Source organism: Salmo trutta, chromosome 35 (assembly GCF_901001165.1).
Source record: "Salmo trutta chromosome 35, fSalTru1.1, whole genome shotgun sequence".
Lineage (NCBI taxonomy): Eukaryota > Metazoa > Chordata > Actinopteri > Salmoniformes > Salmonidae > Salmo > Salmo trutta.
Genome location: NC_042991.1, coordinates 23750155 through 23768562, shown reverse-complemented (window position 1 = coordinate 23768562; position 18408 = coordinate 23750155). Strand labels below are relative to the sequence as shown.

General features: G+C 43.7%; 2 protein-coding genes across 2 annotated transcripts in view; both read left to right on the top strand.

Moving 5' to 3' along the window:
• LOC115174901 (laminin subunit alpha-4) overlaps nt 1-3111 on the top strand; it is a 34864-nt gene extending 31753 nt beyond the window's left edge. The window contains exons 35-40 of the mRNA XM_029733910.1: nt 54-209; nt 707-866; nt 1467-1597; nt 1696-1789; nt 2203-2322; nt 2612-3111. Coding sequence (XP_029589770.1) covers nt 54-209; nt 707-866; nt 1467-1597; nt 1696-1789; nt 2203-2322; nt 2612-2757 — 807 coding nt within the window. The 3' untranslated portion in view covers nt 2758-3111. The remainder of the gene's footprint in view (nt 1-53; nt 210-706; nt 867-1466; nt 1598-1695; nt 1790-2202; nt 2323-2611) is intronic.
• A 10534-nt stretch (nt 3112-13645) lies between these two features.
• Nucleotides 13646-16551, top strand: LOC115174410 (uncharacterized; the record flags this gene model as incomplete). The annotated part of the gene is made up of 5 exons (XM_029732919.1): nt 13646-13686; nt 14936-15014; nt 15302-15378; nt 15625-15793; nt 16042-16551. Coding segments are annotated over exons 1-5 (876 nt in total), but the record flags the coding sequence as incomplete, so codon positions are not given.
• Between the last annotated feature and the right edge of the window lie 1857 nt (nt 16552-18408).

Sequence of the window (18408 nt, the reverse complement as noted above, 5' to 3'; positions counted from 1 at the left end):
AGTGAAATACTCCAACACTTCAGTGTGACAGCTCTGTCCTGTCTCTCCTGCAGGTTATTTTTATCCGTGATGGGAATCTAGGCCGATTAGTCATTGATGGACTGACAGTGCTGGAGGACAGAGCTCAGGGCTCCAACGTTTCCTGGCACGTCAGCAGCCACCTCTACTTGGGAGGGGTGCCCCCAGGGAGGGCCCAGAAAAACATACAGGTAAGATACACCTCTTAGCACCCAGGGGTAGTACCATTCAAAAGTAGTGCACTTACTATATAGGGAATAGGGTGCCATTTGTAGCCCAGTAGCCTACTGCAGGCAAATGGAGCAGAATGTGACAAAGTTTTTACAGTGGAATCCTGGAAACACAAAGCCTGGCCAAGAATGTTGAAGTAGGATACAATAGTTAAGATCCTGACCTCTCCAAACAGAGCATTGCAAGAGATGTTTGGGTAATTTATGGTCCTCTAGTCTTTTATGGCATTATATGTTCACACTGGGAGCCATCCAAGTATTTTCACTTCAGACTGCTGTCTTCAGATGATACGGTTCCCACAGAGACCAGGAAAGCACCAACGTGACCCCTCTCTGCAAGACCGTATTTGTTAGTGGAACATATTTTCCAGACATTTACCACTCTACTCTACTACAATGATAGGACCAGTCTAGTCCTACTCATTTACGCTTCCTTGTGCTGTATTTGTCTCCTGTAGAGAAACTCTGCATACAGCTTCACTGGCTGTGTGAAAAACCTTCAGCTGAACGGCCAATGGCTGTCCTCCGTGTCCCAGACCTTCGGGGTGACGCCATGTTTCGAGGGACTCTCCGAGCCGGGGACATACTTCTCTGAAGAGGGTGGATATGTTGTCTTGGGTAATACACAAACACATATTATTCTCCTCAAAGCCCTTCTGGCTTCATACTGTGGTTGAATCATTCCAGATTAATTTGAAGTAGGATACCAAAGGAAAAGCTTGTGAAACATTGATTTGCTGCAATCTTCAGGACATCGTATCGTTGTACACTAATAGTTTTGGCAGGGTCTGGAACTGTTTGGAAACAATGAGTCAACTATATCACACGCCATTTTATGTTTCCTCTGGAAAGCAGACAAAACCCTTGGGCCGCTCACCAATCCCCACACAGACAGTGATGCAGAGAAACTGTAGTCAGAATAGGGGAATACAATATCCTCAGTGCAGCTGTGGTGAAAATTTCGCCTGGTGGAAAAGTCGAGGGCACGGAGGAGAGTTGAAGACCCAAAACTCTTGGGAGCCGAGCTGCAGCTGTTTGAGTGAGGGCAGAGCAATTTCACACCCTACTGTGGCCGGCTAAGTTTCACACGTGGACATACCTCATTGGGCTGAAGGGCAGTGAAATATTCCAGGTTACAGACGTTAAAGGGGAGGTTCAGAATAGGAGGGGGTTGTAAAGCAGACTTTGTTTGAACTTCTCAATCTGTCCGTCTCTCAGATGACACGTTCAACCTGGGGCTGAAGTTTGAGCTGGTGGTAGAGGTGCGCCCTCGTGTGGCATCAGGGGTGCTACTGCATGTGTACACAGCAGCCGAGGAGTACCTCACCATATATATCCGTCAAGGAGCAGTAAGCCACTAATACAAAGTGATCTGTATTCATTTGCTGATTTTCTATTTGTAGATCTTGGACTTGTCATCAATGCAAGTGTTGTTCTATGCTCACAGGTGGTGGTGCTGGTGAACAACGGAGTTCGTGAGTTCTTCACTCAGGTCACTCCTAGACTAGGGCTGTGTGATGGGAGCTGGCACAGGATCACAGGTAAGAGGCTTCCCTTCACTGACTGCCCTGATTTAAACAGGATGGCACCATGATTTATTTACACTGATTGGCCCATGTTATGTAGGTCCGTGACAATACCAGTATTGCAATGTTTTTTCCATGTCAAAAAAGAAAAGATGACGCAGACTTTACTATTTGGTTCCTTAAAAAAATCTGCTGTAAATAAAATATTGTGTGATATAGCTTGGAAAATAAATGAATGTGACTGATGACAACATAATGATGTTTGTTTCCAACATTAGGGCTGTTTTCCTAAAGAAGTGAAATCCGCTTTGCGTTTTGTTTTCTTGCCATAATACTAACGAGTATCGCGATACTGGTATCATCCGGCCCTAATGTTATGTGCAGTGACTGATAACAATGTGTTCCTTCCTTCCTCCTCTGGTTCACAGTGATTCGAGATGCCAATGTTGTCCAGCTGGATGTCGACTCAGAGGTCAATCACGTGGTGGGACCACTCAACCCCAGCACCCAGAGTGCCAGGACCCCTGTGTTCATTGGTGGAGCTCCAGGTCAGTAGCAAGGCCATGCATCTCTAGACTACTCAACTCTCATACTAGTTGTAAACACTACTTATAACACCTAATTCCTGAGATCCCATCCACAAATCCCATCCCAACTGTAACAACTTTGTATAGGTTGCTGGGGGGTGAAATTAAGAAAATATATACAAAAAAATCATATGAACTATTTACAGCTATAGTAGTTTCATCCAATTACTTTTTATGCCGTGTCTTTGAACATATACAGAGACTGTAAGTAGTAATGAATGTGTTTAAATGTTATTTATTATCGTCCTAGAATCTCTTCTTCCAGAGGGCATTACGACTAGGAGGGCCTACACAGGTTGTATGAGGAAGCTGACTGTGAATGAGAGCCAAGTGAGCTTCAGTAAAGCTGCCCTGGTCAGCGGGGCCGTCAGTGTGGGCTCCTGTCCAGCTGCCTAAAGGGCTGTCATAACCAATACAGGCCAGCTCTCCAGCAACAAGACTGACCAAATTCTGCTTCATAACTATCTATCCTTGTTCACCAACGCAAAATGTATTGTTCGTCGGTAAAGAGAATGACCCAGAAATGTAAACCACCCTCCCTATGAATTAGTCTAGTTTCACAAGAGAAAAAAACTGTTTTTCAAAGAGTCTCAGTGTTTTTGTTTCTTTGAAGGACTGCAACATGTTGTGATTAAGGACCACTGCATTTCCAGTGCTCATATTATAGCCAACTGAAAAAGGCTTGTAAATGTATCTTCATTCTCTTAATCTACATTGACAGTACTCATAAATCATACTCACACTCCAAAAGGACGGGTTTGTTTAGTCTACGACAGCTGTGATGTACTGTAGAAGTGCAATCAACTCCAGTTCCAGACAATGCTTCCACTACCCTATTTTGTAATCTCAATGTAGCCACATCTTTGTCTTTTCTATGTTTTTATTCATTTAATTTATAAGTTAATTTCAAATAATATATATACACTACCATTCAAAAGGTTGGGGTCACTTAGAAATGTTCTAGGATTTTTGAAAGAAAAACACATTGTTTGTCCATTAAAATAACATAAAATTGATCAGAAGCTGGAAACGGCAGATTTTTTTATGGAATATCTACATAGGCATACAGAGGCCCATGATCAGTAACCATCACTCCTGTGTTCCAATGGCACGTTGTGTTACCTAATCCAAGTTTATCATTTTAAAAGGCTAATTGATCATTAGAAAACCCTTTTGCAATTATGTTAGCACAGCTGAAAACTGTTGCCTGATTAAAGATAAAACTGGCCTTCTTTAGACTTGTTGAGTATCTGGAGCATCAGCATTTGTGGGTTCAATTACAGGCTCAAAATGGCCAGAAACAAAGAACTTTCTTCTGAAACTCGTCAGCCTATTCTTGTTCTGAGAAATTAAGGCTCTTAACTGTTTCCAGCTACAATAGTCATTTACAACATTAACAATGTCTATATTTCTGATCAATTTGATGTTATTTTAATGGACAAAAATTTGCTTTCCTTTCAAAAACAAGGACATTTCTAAGTGACCAAAAACTTTTGAACGGTAGTGTATATATTTTTCAAATTTGGGAGAGCAAAACAGGCAGACAGTACATAACATAATACTACACAGACAGTACACTAAAAATGAAGAAAAATAAATAAATAGGTGGTAAGGAAATGGCAGTCACTAGAAGGGGCTACATCCACATGTAACAAAATAGTCTTCATTGCTTTGTCACCTTGTTGTTTTTCTACATTTGTTCTGCTGAATAAAATGGATCTTCTAAAATCCTTGCTGTTATTATTTCATTTCCCTCCCACATGAAAGACACTGGTCTGATTTACAGATGTGGTCATAAAATATACATGCAGCTAATACAATAATATTATAGCTTTTTCATTCAACATTTTCCATAAACTGACACAGCGAGAGAAAGAGAGAGAGAGGTAACATCTTACCAGTACACTACTGGTCAAAAGTTTTAGAGCACCTACTCATTCAAAGGTTTTTCTTTGTTTTTACTATTTTCTACATTGTATAATAATAGTGAAGACATCGAAACTATGAAATAACACATATGGAATCCTGTAGTAACCAAAAAAGTGTTAAACAAATCAAAATATGTTTTTTATTTGAGATTCGTCAAATAACCACCCTTTGCCTTGATGACAACTTTGCACACCCAGATGCAGACAGTGTCAAAGTAACAAAAGTTTACTACTAGAACAGGGCCAGGCAAAACGGGGCTATAGCGGCGTGACCGCACATCCGGCTTGATGTTCTTGGATCCTGTTCGGTAGGAGAGGGAGAAGTTGAACCGGGTGAAGAGCAGAGCCCATCTAGCTTGCCTGGAGTTGAGACGCTTGCCGGTGCCGAGATATTCCACGTTCTTGTGGTCAGTCCACACAATGAACGGATGTTCCGCCCCCTCCAGCCAGTGCCTCCACTCCTCCAACGCCATCTTCACCGCGAGAAGCTCACGATTCCCCACATTGTAGTTCCTCTCCATGGCATTGAGGCGATGGGAGAAGGCGGCGCAGGGATGTAACTTGAGGTCCAGGGCAGAATGCTGGCACGGGACAGCCCCCACTCTGACATCCGAAGCATCGGCCGCCACCACGAACTGGCGGGACGTGTCAGGATGAACCAAGATGGGAGCTGCGGGGATAAAAGTTGCGGAATCCCAGGATTCCAGCTCCACCCTGGACGTAGGCTGGGGCCAATCCACCACTGCTCTCACCTTCCCGGGATCCATCTTTACACTCCATGCAGCGATGATGTAACTCAGGAAGGGGATTGTGGAGCACTGGAATTTGCACATCTCCGCTTTTACAAAAAGCTGGTTCTCCGGGAGGCGTTGGAGAACCTGTCGGACGTGGAGCACGTGTTCTTGGGTGGAGCGGGAGAAGACGAGGATGTCGTCAAGGTAGACGAAGACGAACCGGTTCAACATCTCGCAGAGAACATCATTAACCAGAGCCTGGAACACCGCTGGGGCGTTGGTAAGGCCTAGTGGCATGACCAGATACTTGTAATGACCGCTTTGAAGGAAGTCTTCTTGAAGGAAGTCTTCCACTCGTCCCCTTGCCATATCCGCACCAGGTGGTAGGCGTGCCATAGGTCCAGCTTGGAGAACACGGTGGCCCCCTGGAGCGGCTCGAAGGTCGAGGAGATGAGTGGTAGCAGGTACTTCACCGTGATGTCACTGAGACCCCTGTAGTTGATGCACGGACGCAGTGTTTTTTTCTTCTCCACAAAGAAAAACCCTGCGCCAACGGGGGAGGCAGAAGGACAGATGAACCCTGCAGCTAGGGAGTCCTCAATGTAGGTCTCCGTAGCCTTGGTCTCCGGACCCAACAGAGAGTACAGTCGTCCCTGGTGAGGAATGGTGCTAGGGAGAAGGTCACTCCCGCAGTCAATAGGGTCGGTGCTGCGGAAGTAAAGTGGCCGGGCCTTACTGAACATCTCCCAGATGTCCTAGTACTCCGCGTGAATAGTGGAGCGGCCCGGGCAACTTCTGAGCCCACAGGAAGATGTTCCGGGGCAGGCTGCGCTGACTTCAGACAATGAGCGTGGTAGAACAGGCTCCAGCCCATAATGGCACCAGCAGTCCAGTCTATGATGGGATTGTGTCGCTGGAGCCAAGAGAATCCCAATACCACGGGAACCTGAGGAGACTTAATCAGCATAAATTGGATTGCCTCTCTGTGGTTCCCTGCACTCGTAGGTTGATGGGAGTGGTATTGTGAGTGACCCGGCCTATAGAGTGCCCATCCAGCTCTCTAATGTCCATGGGAAGGGAGAGGGGCCTAGTGGTAGCGTCCAAAAACTCTCATTGACCCCAGAGTCGATGAGTACCCCTGAGAGATTTTGGCTGGTTCCACCACAGCAGCATGGCATGGAAAGGGGTGCGAGTAAGGGGAGAGGAAAGGTTCTCCATAATGCCCACCAGAGTACTCGCCCCTTCTTGATGAGCCTTGTTTTTTAATGGGCAGGTAGCTACGAAATGTCCCGTAGCTCCACAATATAGACAGCTCTGGGTGTGGAGTCGGCGTAAGTGCTCAGCCGGCATCTATCTAGCCCTGCCCAGGTGACTGGAATCTGAAAGAGGCGAGTCGACGGCCCTCGGTGATTCCTCAGAGAACCTGGGTGACGTTGGGTTCACTCGAACATGTAGACTTTGGGGGTCTACGGGATTCTTCGGAGGCGAGGTGGGAATCGAGGACGAACAAGGGCGACTGGGCACAGATTCCCTCTCCCTCCTATGTTCTCGAAGCTGCTCATGGCATTCTGCCAGGGTATGGTCCCTCCATAAGACATTGCAGTAACTCCTTCTGTCATCCAATGGTGGCTCCTTGTAGGGAGATGGCATTGTGGAGCTGGTCTGTGTTTGCTGGGTCGGTCATGGCCAGTTCGTAGTATCACGTTTTAGGGAAGACCCAGATGCAGACAGTGTCGAAGTAACAAAAGTTTATTATTAGAACAGGGGCAGGCAAAACGACAGGCCAATGGCAGACAGAGGTCAGTAATCCAGATCGGAGTCAAAAGGTACAGAACAGCAGGCAGTCTCAGGGTCAGGGCAGGCAGAGGTCAATAATCCAGGGCGGCGTGACAAGGTACAGAACAGCAGGCTGGCTCAGGGTCAGGGCAGGCAGAATGGTCAAAACCGGGAAAACTAGAAAACAGGAATTATAGAAAAAGACAGGAGCCAGGGGAAAACCACTGGTAGGCTTGACGGACAAAATGAACTGGCAACAGACAAACAGAGAACGCAGGTATAAATACACAAGGGATAATGAGGGGAGATGGGAGACACCTCGTGGGGGGTGGAGACAAGCACAAAGACAGGTGAAACAGATCAGGGTGTGACACATGATCACTTTCTCCATATTGGAAGGCATTGTTTTCACTTCAAAAAGTGACTCTATATTTTTATTACCAATCTCTGTTGGATATTCACTTTCTGCTTCAATATTAATAAAATGTATATTATTTTAAGATTCATATGTAATGCTTTGGAGGGATCAATATGTATTAACTGGGTTGCACTGTCTTAGTGCCCAGTAGATGTCACTCTCTGTCCATAATAAGTCTGGCACCTGAGACAACAGGGAAACAGACGCAGACTCCATTTTGCCTACTTACAAATTGGTTTATAACATCATCATTTGAGATATTAACGACAACTCCATCGGGAGCACAATAAATTGTAGCCTTTTAAGTTAAGTTGAAACCTATTAAGGATCCACCCCTTTTTTTAGATCTGGTAAAAGAAAAAATTAAGAAAAAAAACACTGTTTTTTTGTATTGTTTTGTGCCATCATCTTTGAAATGCAAGAGAAAGGTCATAATGTACTATTCCAGCCCAGGCGCAACTTAGATTTTGGCCACTAAATTGCAGCAGTGTAAGTGCAAAGTTTTAGACTGATCCAATGAACCATTGTATTTCTGTTCAAAATTTTGTATCACGACTGCCCAAATGTGCCTAATTGGTTTATTAATAACTTTTCAAGTTCATAACTGTGCACTCTCCTCAAACAATTGCATGGTATTCTTTCACTGTAATAGTTACTGTAAATTGAACAGTGCAGTTAGATTAACAAGAATTTAAGCTTTCTGCCAATATCAGATATGTCTATGTCCTGGGAAATGTTCTTGTTACTTACAACCTCATGCTAATCGCATTAGCCTACATTAGCTCAACCGTCCCGTGGGGGTGGGGGACCCACCGATCCTGAAGAAATTTTAACAGGAAATCATGTTCAACATTCATTGGTTCTTTTTAACAGGGTATGGGCTTATTTCAAAATGCATTACCAGGGTGCAGGAAATCTTCTAAGCTTTTATAGTTCTATTGGTTAGGAGTAAGTCAAGTCCTGTATAATGCTTTAACTCAAGACTTTACATGTTGCATTTATATTTTCGTTCAGAATAGGTTGTGCCTTTTAGATTTTGAGAAAATGAACAACTGAAGAAGAATTTTTCACTTCTCTTATTGATTTCTCAAACCCCAGACCACGGCCCTGTCTACTTGGTCTGCATCAATGACCAAGTAGACAATGTTGCGCCTTTTGGGTTTAGAAACTCTGTGCTCAAATTCTCAAACTGCCTTGTATATTGGTCTGAAAGTTTGATATATGAAGCTCTGTAAATTATAATGTTCCAAGAAGTTACCGTCTGATATTCTATGAAGCAATGACAATCCGTTGGTGTACAATGTGAGCTTGATACTTTCTTATCTCTGTTTGCTCTACCTGCTCTACCTGTTTTAATGTCTATGGCTACAACACCTTGAAAAGGGGGTGCTGTGTTGAAGCCATCGTGCCTCCATCTTGGCACTCCCCCACCAGTGTAAAAAATATATTGGAAGCTATAGAAATGTTATTTATTAATGTCTCCGTTCATTTTTGACATGTTTATTCTATTACAAACACCTTACTGCATACTTGTAAATTATATTAGGTGCACTAAACAAAAACAAAATGAATTCCTTAAGGTATCATTTTTTGAGATTACTAATGTTACTGTTCTCACTACAACAACAAAAATACTTAAATACAGGTCATTCTGTCCTTCAAACATTTAATTGAAGTACTGTACAATTCCATTCATTCCTATGGAGGACTGCTCCTACTGGGGATTACCAATATGGCCAAAAGGTAGTTTCCAAGCCTCTCAATGGCCAATACATAGCAACAATCCAGTGTTTATATACACTGAGTGTACAAAACATTAGGAACACCGTACCCTCATAACAGCCTCAATTCGTCGGGGCATGGACTCTAGGAGGTGTCGAAAGTGTTCCACAGGGGTGCTGGCCCATGTTGACCCAGCAGCTTTGCAGTTCTTGACACACTCAAACGGCACCTACCACCATACCCTGTTCAAAGGCACTTAAATGTTTTGTCTTCCAAATGGCACACATACACAATCTGTGTCTGAAGGCTTAAAAAATCGTATTTAACCTCTCCTCTTCATCTACGCTAGGGTTTAATACATTTTGCACACTCTTGGCAAAGCATGCCATTCCATGAGCGCAGAATTTATTTTTATTTTCGAATCAATGAGCCCAATCAGTCCTCCATGACAACAAAATCATAAACAACAGAGTAGAGGTGGCTAATAAATCCTTAGTTTTGGGGTCGTGCTCAGGTAAAACAATTTGGCTAATCTATACTTCCATATTTCCAAGTCCTATTCTTGAAGATCAAGGGGTACAACATTTATTGGAATGCCTGGAATTCTGATATAATTTAATCATATTATTATACATATGTAGTAGAAAGTGATGGGATAGAAGCCTACATAACCAAGCCATAAAGTAAAATTTAACATCCATAAATGGCCAGCTATGTAAACTTTAATATTGATTTATCCTGCAATATATGTCCTTCAATTGGTAACATACATTTTTGTCTATCACGCTGGTATGAATGATTTGAGAGACAGACGCAGGACTGCGTAATAGGTGTTTTTATTATACCCAAATTACAGCGTGCCATGTAAAGGCACGAGACCCGTAATCATCTGCGCAATCCACAATGGCACGAAAGCCAAAACACACAGCACACGTACTCACACGAACCAACGGACATTGTAAAATAATCAACAGGACACTGGTAAACCAAGGACACACTTATACAATTGCTAATCACTGGGAATAGGGGCCAGGTGTGCGTAAAGAAAGTTCCGGAGGGATCCATGACATTGTCTTCTTCTAATGCCTCATCTAAAAAGTAACGGAATGTAATCAGAAATGTCATCTAAAAGTAACTGAATGTAATCAGATTAAGTTACTGAGTTTGGGTAATCCAAAAGTTACGTTACCGATTACAATTTTGGACAGGTAACTTGTAACTGTAACTGATTACATTTAGAAAGTAACCTACCCAACCCTGCTGATGAGCCATATATTAAATACACTTTATGAGCCCTGCATTAAAGATATTTAATGAGCCCAAATGATTGTGCTGTTATCCATTTCATATATGATATAGGCTACTGCACATTACACATGACAGAAAAACATAAAAGCCCATAGATGTAGCTAACTATATTCTATCTTGGGTAGATAAATGAAACTAGCTCCAGTAGCCTAATCTTTTTCAGTGTGAACTGTATTACTGTCCTGTATTGTAATATAGTGTATTATATGGACTGTATTATATGGAATTATGCACATCTTTCAAACCATGATAAAGCAGAAGAGAACATGCGATTCTAGTGCAGCACATGCTGCACTGGAATCCTACAAAGTTTCAAGTATAGGCTAGCGAATTTGATTTGAACTATTAAATATAATTGGCCGTATACTGCTTCCCATACTGAGATGGGCTGTCTGTCCCCACCCTGAGCGTTGATTCATCATGCAGAGGCCGTAGAGAAGACAGATTCAGACATTGCATATAATTTAATTTTCCATTTCACGCTATGCTGTTCATATAAATAATTTATTATAATTTACTGGTTTCTTGCAGTTATTTATCCTGGGAAAAGGGAGTGGTTTTGGGCAGTAAATCCCGGTAAATCTCGGTTCCCACCATTCAACCCTAATCTACACTGATTGAAGTGGATTTAACAGGTGACATCAATAGGGGATCATAGCTTTCACCAGGTCAGTCTATGTCATGGAAAGAGCAGGTGTTCCTAATGTTTTGTACACTCAGGCATGCTGACGCCTGATGGTGAGTAAGGTATATCACTGCTTTAAAATGGAACAGCTAGCTAATATTTATGTAACATGGGTTAGCTGTGTTCTGCAGTTGGACAGTGTGGTAACGAGGTGGGCTGCAGGTTATGGGATCTTGCTTTGCGGGAGCATTTATATGAAAACAAAGTAAGTACATTTTCCTAAAAAATAAATGTAGTTATTAAAAGGTACATTTATTTGATATGATGGGGAAAAAGTCAAGACTACCAGTAGTGAAGCAAATATTTCATCATATTTAACAATGTATTTTAGATGAATGCCAGTCACCTGTGTTTTTATCCCCTGTTGTGTAAAATGGGACAGGAAGTTAGGCTAGTGGTATGTTCTCATTTGACATACTCATGACTGGGCAACAGTATCTCTAACATTCCTTTCCTATTTTCTTTGTCATTTAAAAAGTAATCTACAATGAGGCTCTGAGCAGCTTTTTCCAGAATGTTGACTCAAGGTAATTCCATCCCGCCCATCTCTTGCTGTGACTCATTCAACCCGAGCGACTACATGCCTGTGAAACGTGCATGCTCAGTCAGTCAGTCAACCTTTACTCACCTTCTCAAATGACCATTGTTGTTCCCTGCTATGTATGTATTTCCAGGAGAAGCGATGGGGGAGCTTGTGACATCATCGGTGGGAGGATACGATCCCAGGGTAAATTCCAGTGATTATTTATTGTGTGTGTGTGTGTGTGTGTGTGTGTGTGTGTGTGTGTGTGTGTGTGTGTGTGTGTGTGTGTGTGTCAGCTTCACACACCCTCTGACAAGAAGAATGCCCTCTGTATAGGCCAGGTACCTCAAACTCAACTCTAGACCTCGATGTTAGTTTCAATGTGCTTTTCCATTGTTCTTATCTAATCAGGGACTGACTTAGACCTACAGTAGGACTCCAGGTGGGTGCAATTAATTCTCAGGTATAACAGAAAAACAGCATGCTCCTTACCTTGTAGGGGTAAAGAGTTTAGTACCCCTGAGCTTTACATGGTAATCACTTCAGTATATGGCACATAAATAGTCTAATTCAGTGGAGATAGCATTGTCAGTGGTTTGGTGTGTAGTGATTTGTGTTTTTTTATCTGTTCGGTTTCGGTTCGATTATAAATAATTATCATGGTTTTCGGTTACGATTATTTATTTTTTAGACATTAAATGCACTATGCATTATGTGGGTTTAATGCTGTAACAACACAGAATAAAACAATTCACAAAAGTCCCTTGATGGTGGGCACTGCCCATTATTGCTTATCACTCATTAACCATAATTTATTCACATTACTTTACTTTAATAAAATATTTGTTTTAGTTGATGACTATATTATTTAATTCCAAGTCATCATCTCTATAGAGCTGCTGCCTATGCTGTCTGACAAAAAACACTATTTAGTAGTTCTTCAAAGTAAATAAGGCATACTTTTATGACTGCTGAATACCAACTATCAATCACATAGATCCTGTATTTTTCGGCTCACAAAGCACCTGCTTTCTATCCCTCTTGATCATGTGTTCCGCACAGACCGGACAAGTTTAAACCGACTCGCAATGGATTATGGTCATTGTAGTTAATTACAATGTTTTCTGCGCTAAACTATGTAGAATATTGTCCTGTTGGAAACTACAACTCCCTACTACATCGCACGGTTCAGACTTTATCTAATTTATCTCTACAGAAACTGCACATCTAGCTCACAGAAAGAAAAAAAACTAAATGGCATTCAAATATTTAAGCCGACATCGGTCAATTAGTAGTTTGAAAACCGACTTTGGTTAATCGCTCAGCACTAATTGTCACGCGCCACTGACACTGACGATAGGTTTCTGGCTAAAATCTGAACATTAGGACTAGTCAATAAACTTCTAATTATCGAGGTAATTCTGTGGTCAAACAATGCCAAACTTCTTCTGTACAGCAAGTGTGCAACCTCATTAATTTATCTCCAGGGCAGTGGGCCACTGGACGTTTGGCTCAGCCTACAGGGAACAGATTGTGGACCAGTTGAAGAGGGCAGCAGAGCATTGTGACTGGCTGCAATGCTTTCTCATTCGCTCAATGGTTGGCGGTGAGGATTCGGAGTGTACAAATGCATTCATAGTCTCATAACTACTGAACCACATTAATAAACACATTATAACGGCATGAACGGCATTGGTGCCTTAAACATTTTTCCAGTGTAAAGTTTTGGATGACCATAATGTGTTGTGTCTTATGCTGTGATGGCCAGGGACTGGGTACTCGTGTGTTAAAACTTGACATCATCACCTCCTACAACAGTGTCTTGGCCATGCAGTAGCTCACCGGGCATGCCGACTTGTGTTCTCCTTGTGGAGAATCAGGTGTGTGTCTGTCTGTGTGTGTGTTACTGCCTGTGTGTCAGGGTTAAAGTGTAATCTTAGTCTTTGATTCAATGCTCAGGTCTTTCCTCATTATGCATGTCCTCCATTCTGTTTCTGACAGTTAAAGTTAAACCACAGTGATTTACTTACTTTGTCCATTTTTGTTATTCTTCTTCCAGTCATTGGTAGACATAGTGAACAAGATAAAGCACATGTCCCACAGTGGAATGGTAGGTTCTGTGATCAAGAAGGACACTGCCATCATCTCAGGCCAGGGAGGGGTCAGTGGAGCGGAGAAGCCTTTGATGCCATGAACAATATCGTAGCCAACCTGCTGCTCAATGTCAGCAGGTAGACTACTGGAGAAAGACAGACTGCTGTATGTGGCACTAGGCCTCTTCATTGAGCCTCCCAGGTGTTTGCAGTTTGGTCTCCTCCAGTGCATTTTACTGCCATTGTAAACACCAACATCTGTTTTTGGATAAAAAAGCAAGTTTTAAGAAAATGTAGAGGAAATTCTGAGTTATAAAAGTGCTATAATAGAATTAGAAAACCCACCCCACCACCTACAACATAATTGCACAGTGCAGTCATTTCAATGTTAAAGGGGGTTTATTTGTGTCAATAAAGAATGCTTGTTTGTCTGAGGTATTAGCATCTGTCTGCTTGGTTCTTACATGTCTGATGTGCTACCAATTCACTGTTTATGTTTCTCTGCTGCTGTAGTTCGGCTCGTTTTGAAGGATCGCTCAACATGGACCTGAATGAGATAGCCATGAACCTAGTTCCCTTCCCTCGACTGCACTACCTGGCGCCCAGTGTTACCCCTCTCTACACCCTGGCTGATTTTAACATCCCCTCTAGGAGATCTGCTCTCCTGTCCCAACAGCTATTTTTACCCATAGACTTCTCTGGAAATCAGGATATTACATTGCCCACCGCCCTCTGTACAAGTGCCCATTGTTGACAGTCAGTGAAAAGCAAAGCTCCGTCTCACCGATGCTGTCTACTCTGGTCTATGCTATATAAAACTGTAGTATCTTGAATAGACAAACATATAATTGGAGAACACTGGATGTAATCTTTACTTGTCATTTATTAGAAACTGATTTACACCACTATCTATCATGGAGACCAATACTCAACTAACTCTCTCTATTGCTCACAGAACCTACCAACCTAGGACCGGTGATAGTGCCGCCTATTGGTTAGATGAGCCAGCATCATTTATTGCTTTATAACAAAAACAGTGAGTGATAGTGATAGCATGATATCAAGCACTCATTATAAATTCTGGTGTCTCAAAGTGGAATCGTACAGTGAACTAGGAATACTAGAGAGACCTATGAATAGCCCATTATGCCAATGGTGTGTCCTGGCGTGTATAGTGTAATGTGAAAGCACTATACAATAGCATATTATCTTTGTTAGTTGAATGCGTTTAGTTACGGTACATTGCAGTCTTGTGTGGCGCTGTTGGTAGAGCATGGGGCTTGCAACGCCAGAGTTGTGGATTCGATTTCCGAGAGGGACCAGTATGAAAAAATTACAAAAATGTATGCACTCAATACTGTCTCTGTCTGTGTCTATCCTACCTCAGGCTGGACCAGATGTTCACTGATGCCTCCAGTAAAGACCACTGCCTGGCCTGTGCCCTAAGGTTCCGGGGCAACATGCAGGTGTCTGACTTCAGCTATCCTCCCGTTTTCAATCTCTAATAAAAAGTACTGCAACTGCCTGTTCACCCAGACTCATACATACTCGTAAGGCCCAGAGATTACCATCCCAGCCGCTCACTCTCAAATAGTGTTCCTATTCACCCCTGTGTGTTTGTGTTCCACTACAGGTGCCTCTGAATCATGACTGGCCAATTCAGCACCCACCTTCTCCCCTCACCTCTCCCTGCAGAGATCATTTTCATGTGGCATGTTGTCAAGAGCAACAGAAACAGGAGCTTTTATGAGAGCACATACCTGTGCGTGACCACCATGTAAACCTGGAGGAGAAATCTCCTGGAGCACAGACACCTTGTGGCACATTTAGGTGACTTTGGATAGCGACAGTTATTATTCCCTTTGGTTGTTCAATTAGACTGTGCATCTAGATGTGATTTAAAGTAAACCCTGGAAATGTGGGCTGCTTCCGTGTCTGGTAACCTATGGACTCGTTTCCAGGAGCCTAAACTTCTCCTTTGAGAATGAGAATCCTACCCTATATGTTTTCATAGAAAAGCAGGTTGACCAATGGCAGCCCCATATTTATTCTCTCTTCTTCTCTTCTTCATCTTAGACTGAGGCCCACACTGCCCTTTGTGTCGTGGAACCAGGAGGGATGGAAGACGGGGCTGTGTTCTATGCCCCCTGTGGATCACTCCTTACTGGCCCTGGCCAACAACACCTGTGTCAAGCCTACCTTCATAGAGCTCCGAGACCGCATCACCAAGCTCTACAGGAAGAAGGTGCATCCTAACCTAATCTTCAATCACAACAACCTTAGACTCTGTTGCAAAAGAAGTGTTTAGGGTCCAGAAGATTGAGAGGTAAAGACCGCAACAAGACCATTTCCATTTCACAGAGGACAATAGCAAAGTTCTACTAAAGAAGGAGAAGTGGTTCATGTTCTCTAAGCAGGGCTGTCGGCATCAGGATTTTCCCTGTGATCAGTGTAGAGTACCTCCCTATCTGACATAATGTATTGTTTTGGCAGGCTCACTTGCATCACTACCTGCTTGTGGACGGGATGCAGCAGGGCAGCTTCAATAAGGCCATCTCCTCCCTGATGGACGGGATGGAGAAGGGCTGCTTCACCGAAGCCATCTTCTCCCTGATGGACGGAATGGAGCAGGGCTGCTTCACCGAGGCCATCTCCTCCTTCTCCTACCTGATGGACAGGATGGAGCAGGGCTGCTTCACCGAGGCCATCTCCTCCTTCTCCTACCTGATGGACGGGATGGAGCAGGGCTGCTTCACCGAGGCCATCTCCTCCTTCTACTACTTGATGGACGGGACGGAACAAGGCTGCTTCACCGAGGCCATCTCTTCCTTCTCCTACCTGATGGACGGGACGGCGCAGGGCTGCTTCACCGAGGCCATCTCCTCCTTCTCCTACCTGATTGACAGGACGGAGCAGGGCTGCTTCACCAAGGCCATCTCCTCCTTCTCCTACCTGATGGACAGGACGGAGCAGGGCTGCTTCACCGAGGCCATCTCCTCCTTCTCCTACTTGATGGACAGGACAGGCAGGGCTGCTTCACCGAAGCCATCTCCTCCAACCTGATGGACAGGACGGAGCAGGGCTGCTTCACCGAGGCCATCTCCTCCTTCTCCTACCTGATGGACAGGACGGAGCAAGGCTGCTTCACCGAGGCCATCTCCTCCTTCTCCTACCTGATGGACAGGACGGAGCAGGGCTGCTTCACCGAGGCCATCTCCTCCTTCTCCTACCTGATGGACAGGATGGAGCAGGGCTGCTTCACCGAGGCCATCTCCTCCTTCTCCTACCTGATGGACAGGACGGAGCATGGCTGCTTCACCGAGGCCATCTCCTCCTTCTCCTACCTGATGGACAGGACGGAGCAGGGCTGCTTCACCGAGGCCATCTTCTCCTTCTCCTACCTGATGGACAGGACGGAGCAGGGCTGCTTCACCGAGGCCATCTCCTCCTTCTTCTACTTGATGGACGGGACGGAGCAGGGCTGCTTCACCGGGGCCATCTCCTCCTTCTTCTACTTGATGGACGGGACGGAGCAGGGCTGCTTCACGGGGGCCATCTCCTTCCTCTCCTCCCTGATAGAGGACTACAGTCAGCTGGATGCCACCAAGGACAGACTAATGCCTGACGCTGCCAGACTCAACATTGCCACATGAAGGTCCTCTCTGTGTGAGTGTGTTAGCACTAGCAGACTGTACACATAGTGGACCGTGTGTGGTAATGTGTTGGTGTATACGTGCAAAGCAATTTAGTATTTTACTACAAGAAAATAGTACTGTAATTTGATAAATAACTGGTTTATTTCTTGTTTGAAAAGATTTCTTACACTTTCGTGTCTAAATGATATTCTTCATCCGTCAAAATAAATGACAATGGATTGCTGAGTAGTGAGTATGTATACCTTGAAACAAGAGGTTATTATGTCGACAATACAAACACACATTACTACCAAACTAACAATTCAAACTAACAATCCAAATCTGTAGTGAACCAAAGTGGATATGAGATTGTAAGATATTTTGGAGCTAACTTGGTTGAGAATTAACTGGTAGAAAGATTCATTTTTTATCCAGCTGGAATAACACTGTGTTTGGTATTGATAAGGGGTTACGATCAGTTGTTCTCTAGATCATACATTTTTTTAAGAAGAAAACTGACCCAGAACATGTTTGCTCTATCTATCCCTGTTACCACTATTGGCCTCACTGACAGCACTACTGTTAATGAGGTACTGTAAAAACCATAGCATTTGAGGTTTAACCCCAAATTGTCGTTACTTACATTACGTTTCCCTTCATGTTAATTGTTAAGCAATCAGCCAAACCCTAGTTGTCTCTATCCAGTCACACTTCATGAGTTGAGGTTCCACGTGTTTCAACTTTCATATCAGCCCACTGGCATCTAGCCAGAGAACACAGGCACTGTTCAGGAGCACTTGATGTCCAGACTGAACTGTGACCAGGGTTCAGTCCTGTCCGCTTAACCACCATGACTCAGTCTCAGAGGCAGTAAGGCCAGGCCTGTGTTAGAGTCTGTGGGCATTAATATGGATGAGTCGGTCATAGGCAGTAAGGCCTGAGTTGGAGTCTGTGGGTATTAATATGGATGAGTCGGTCATAGGCAGTAAGGCCTGTGTTGGAGTCTGTGGGCATTAATATGGATGAGTCGGTCATAGGCAGTAAGGCCTGTGTTGGAGTCTGTGGGCATTAATATGGATGAGTCGGTCATAGGCAGTAAGGCCTGTGTTGGAGTCTGTGGGCATTAATATGGATTACTCGGTCATAGGCAGTAAGGCCTGTGTTGGAGTCTGTGGGTATTAATATGGATGAGGCTCAAAGGTTGATATAGATGCTGGAGAAGGTG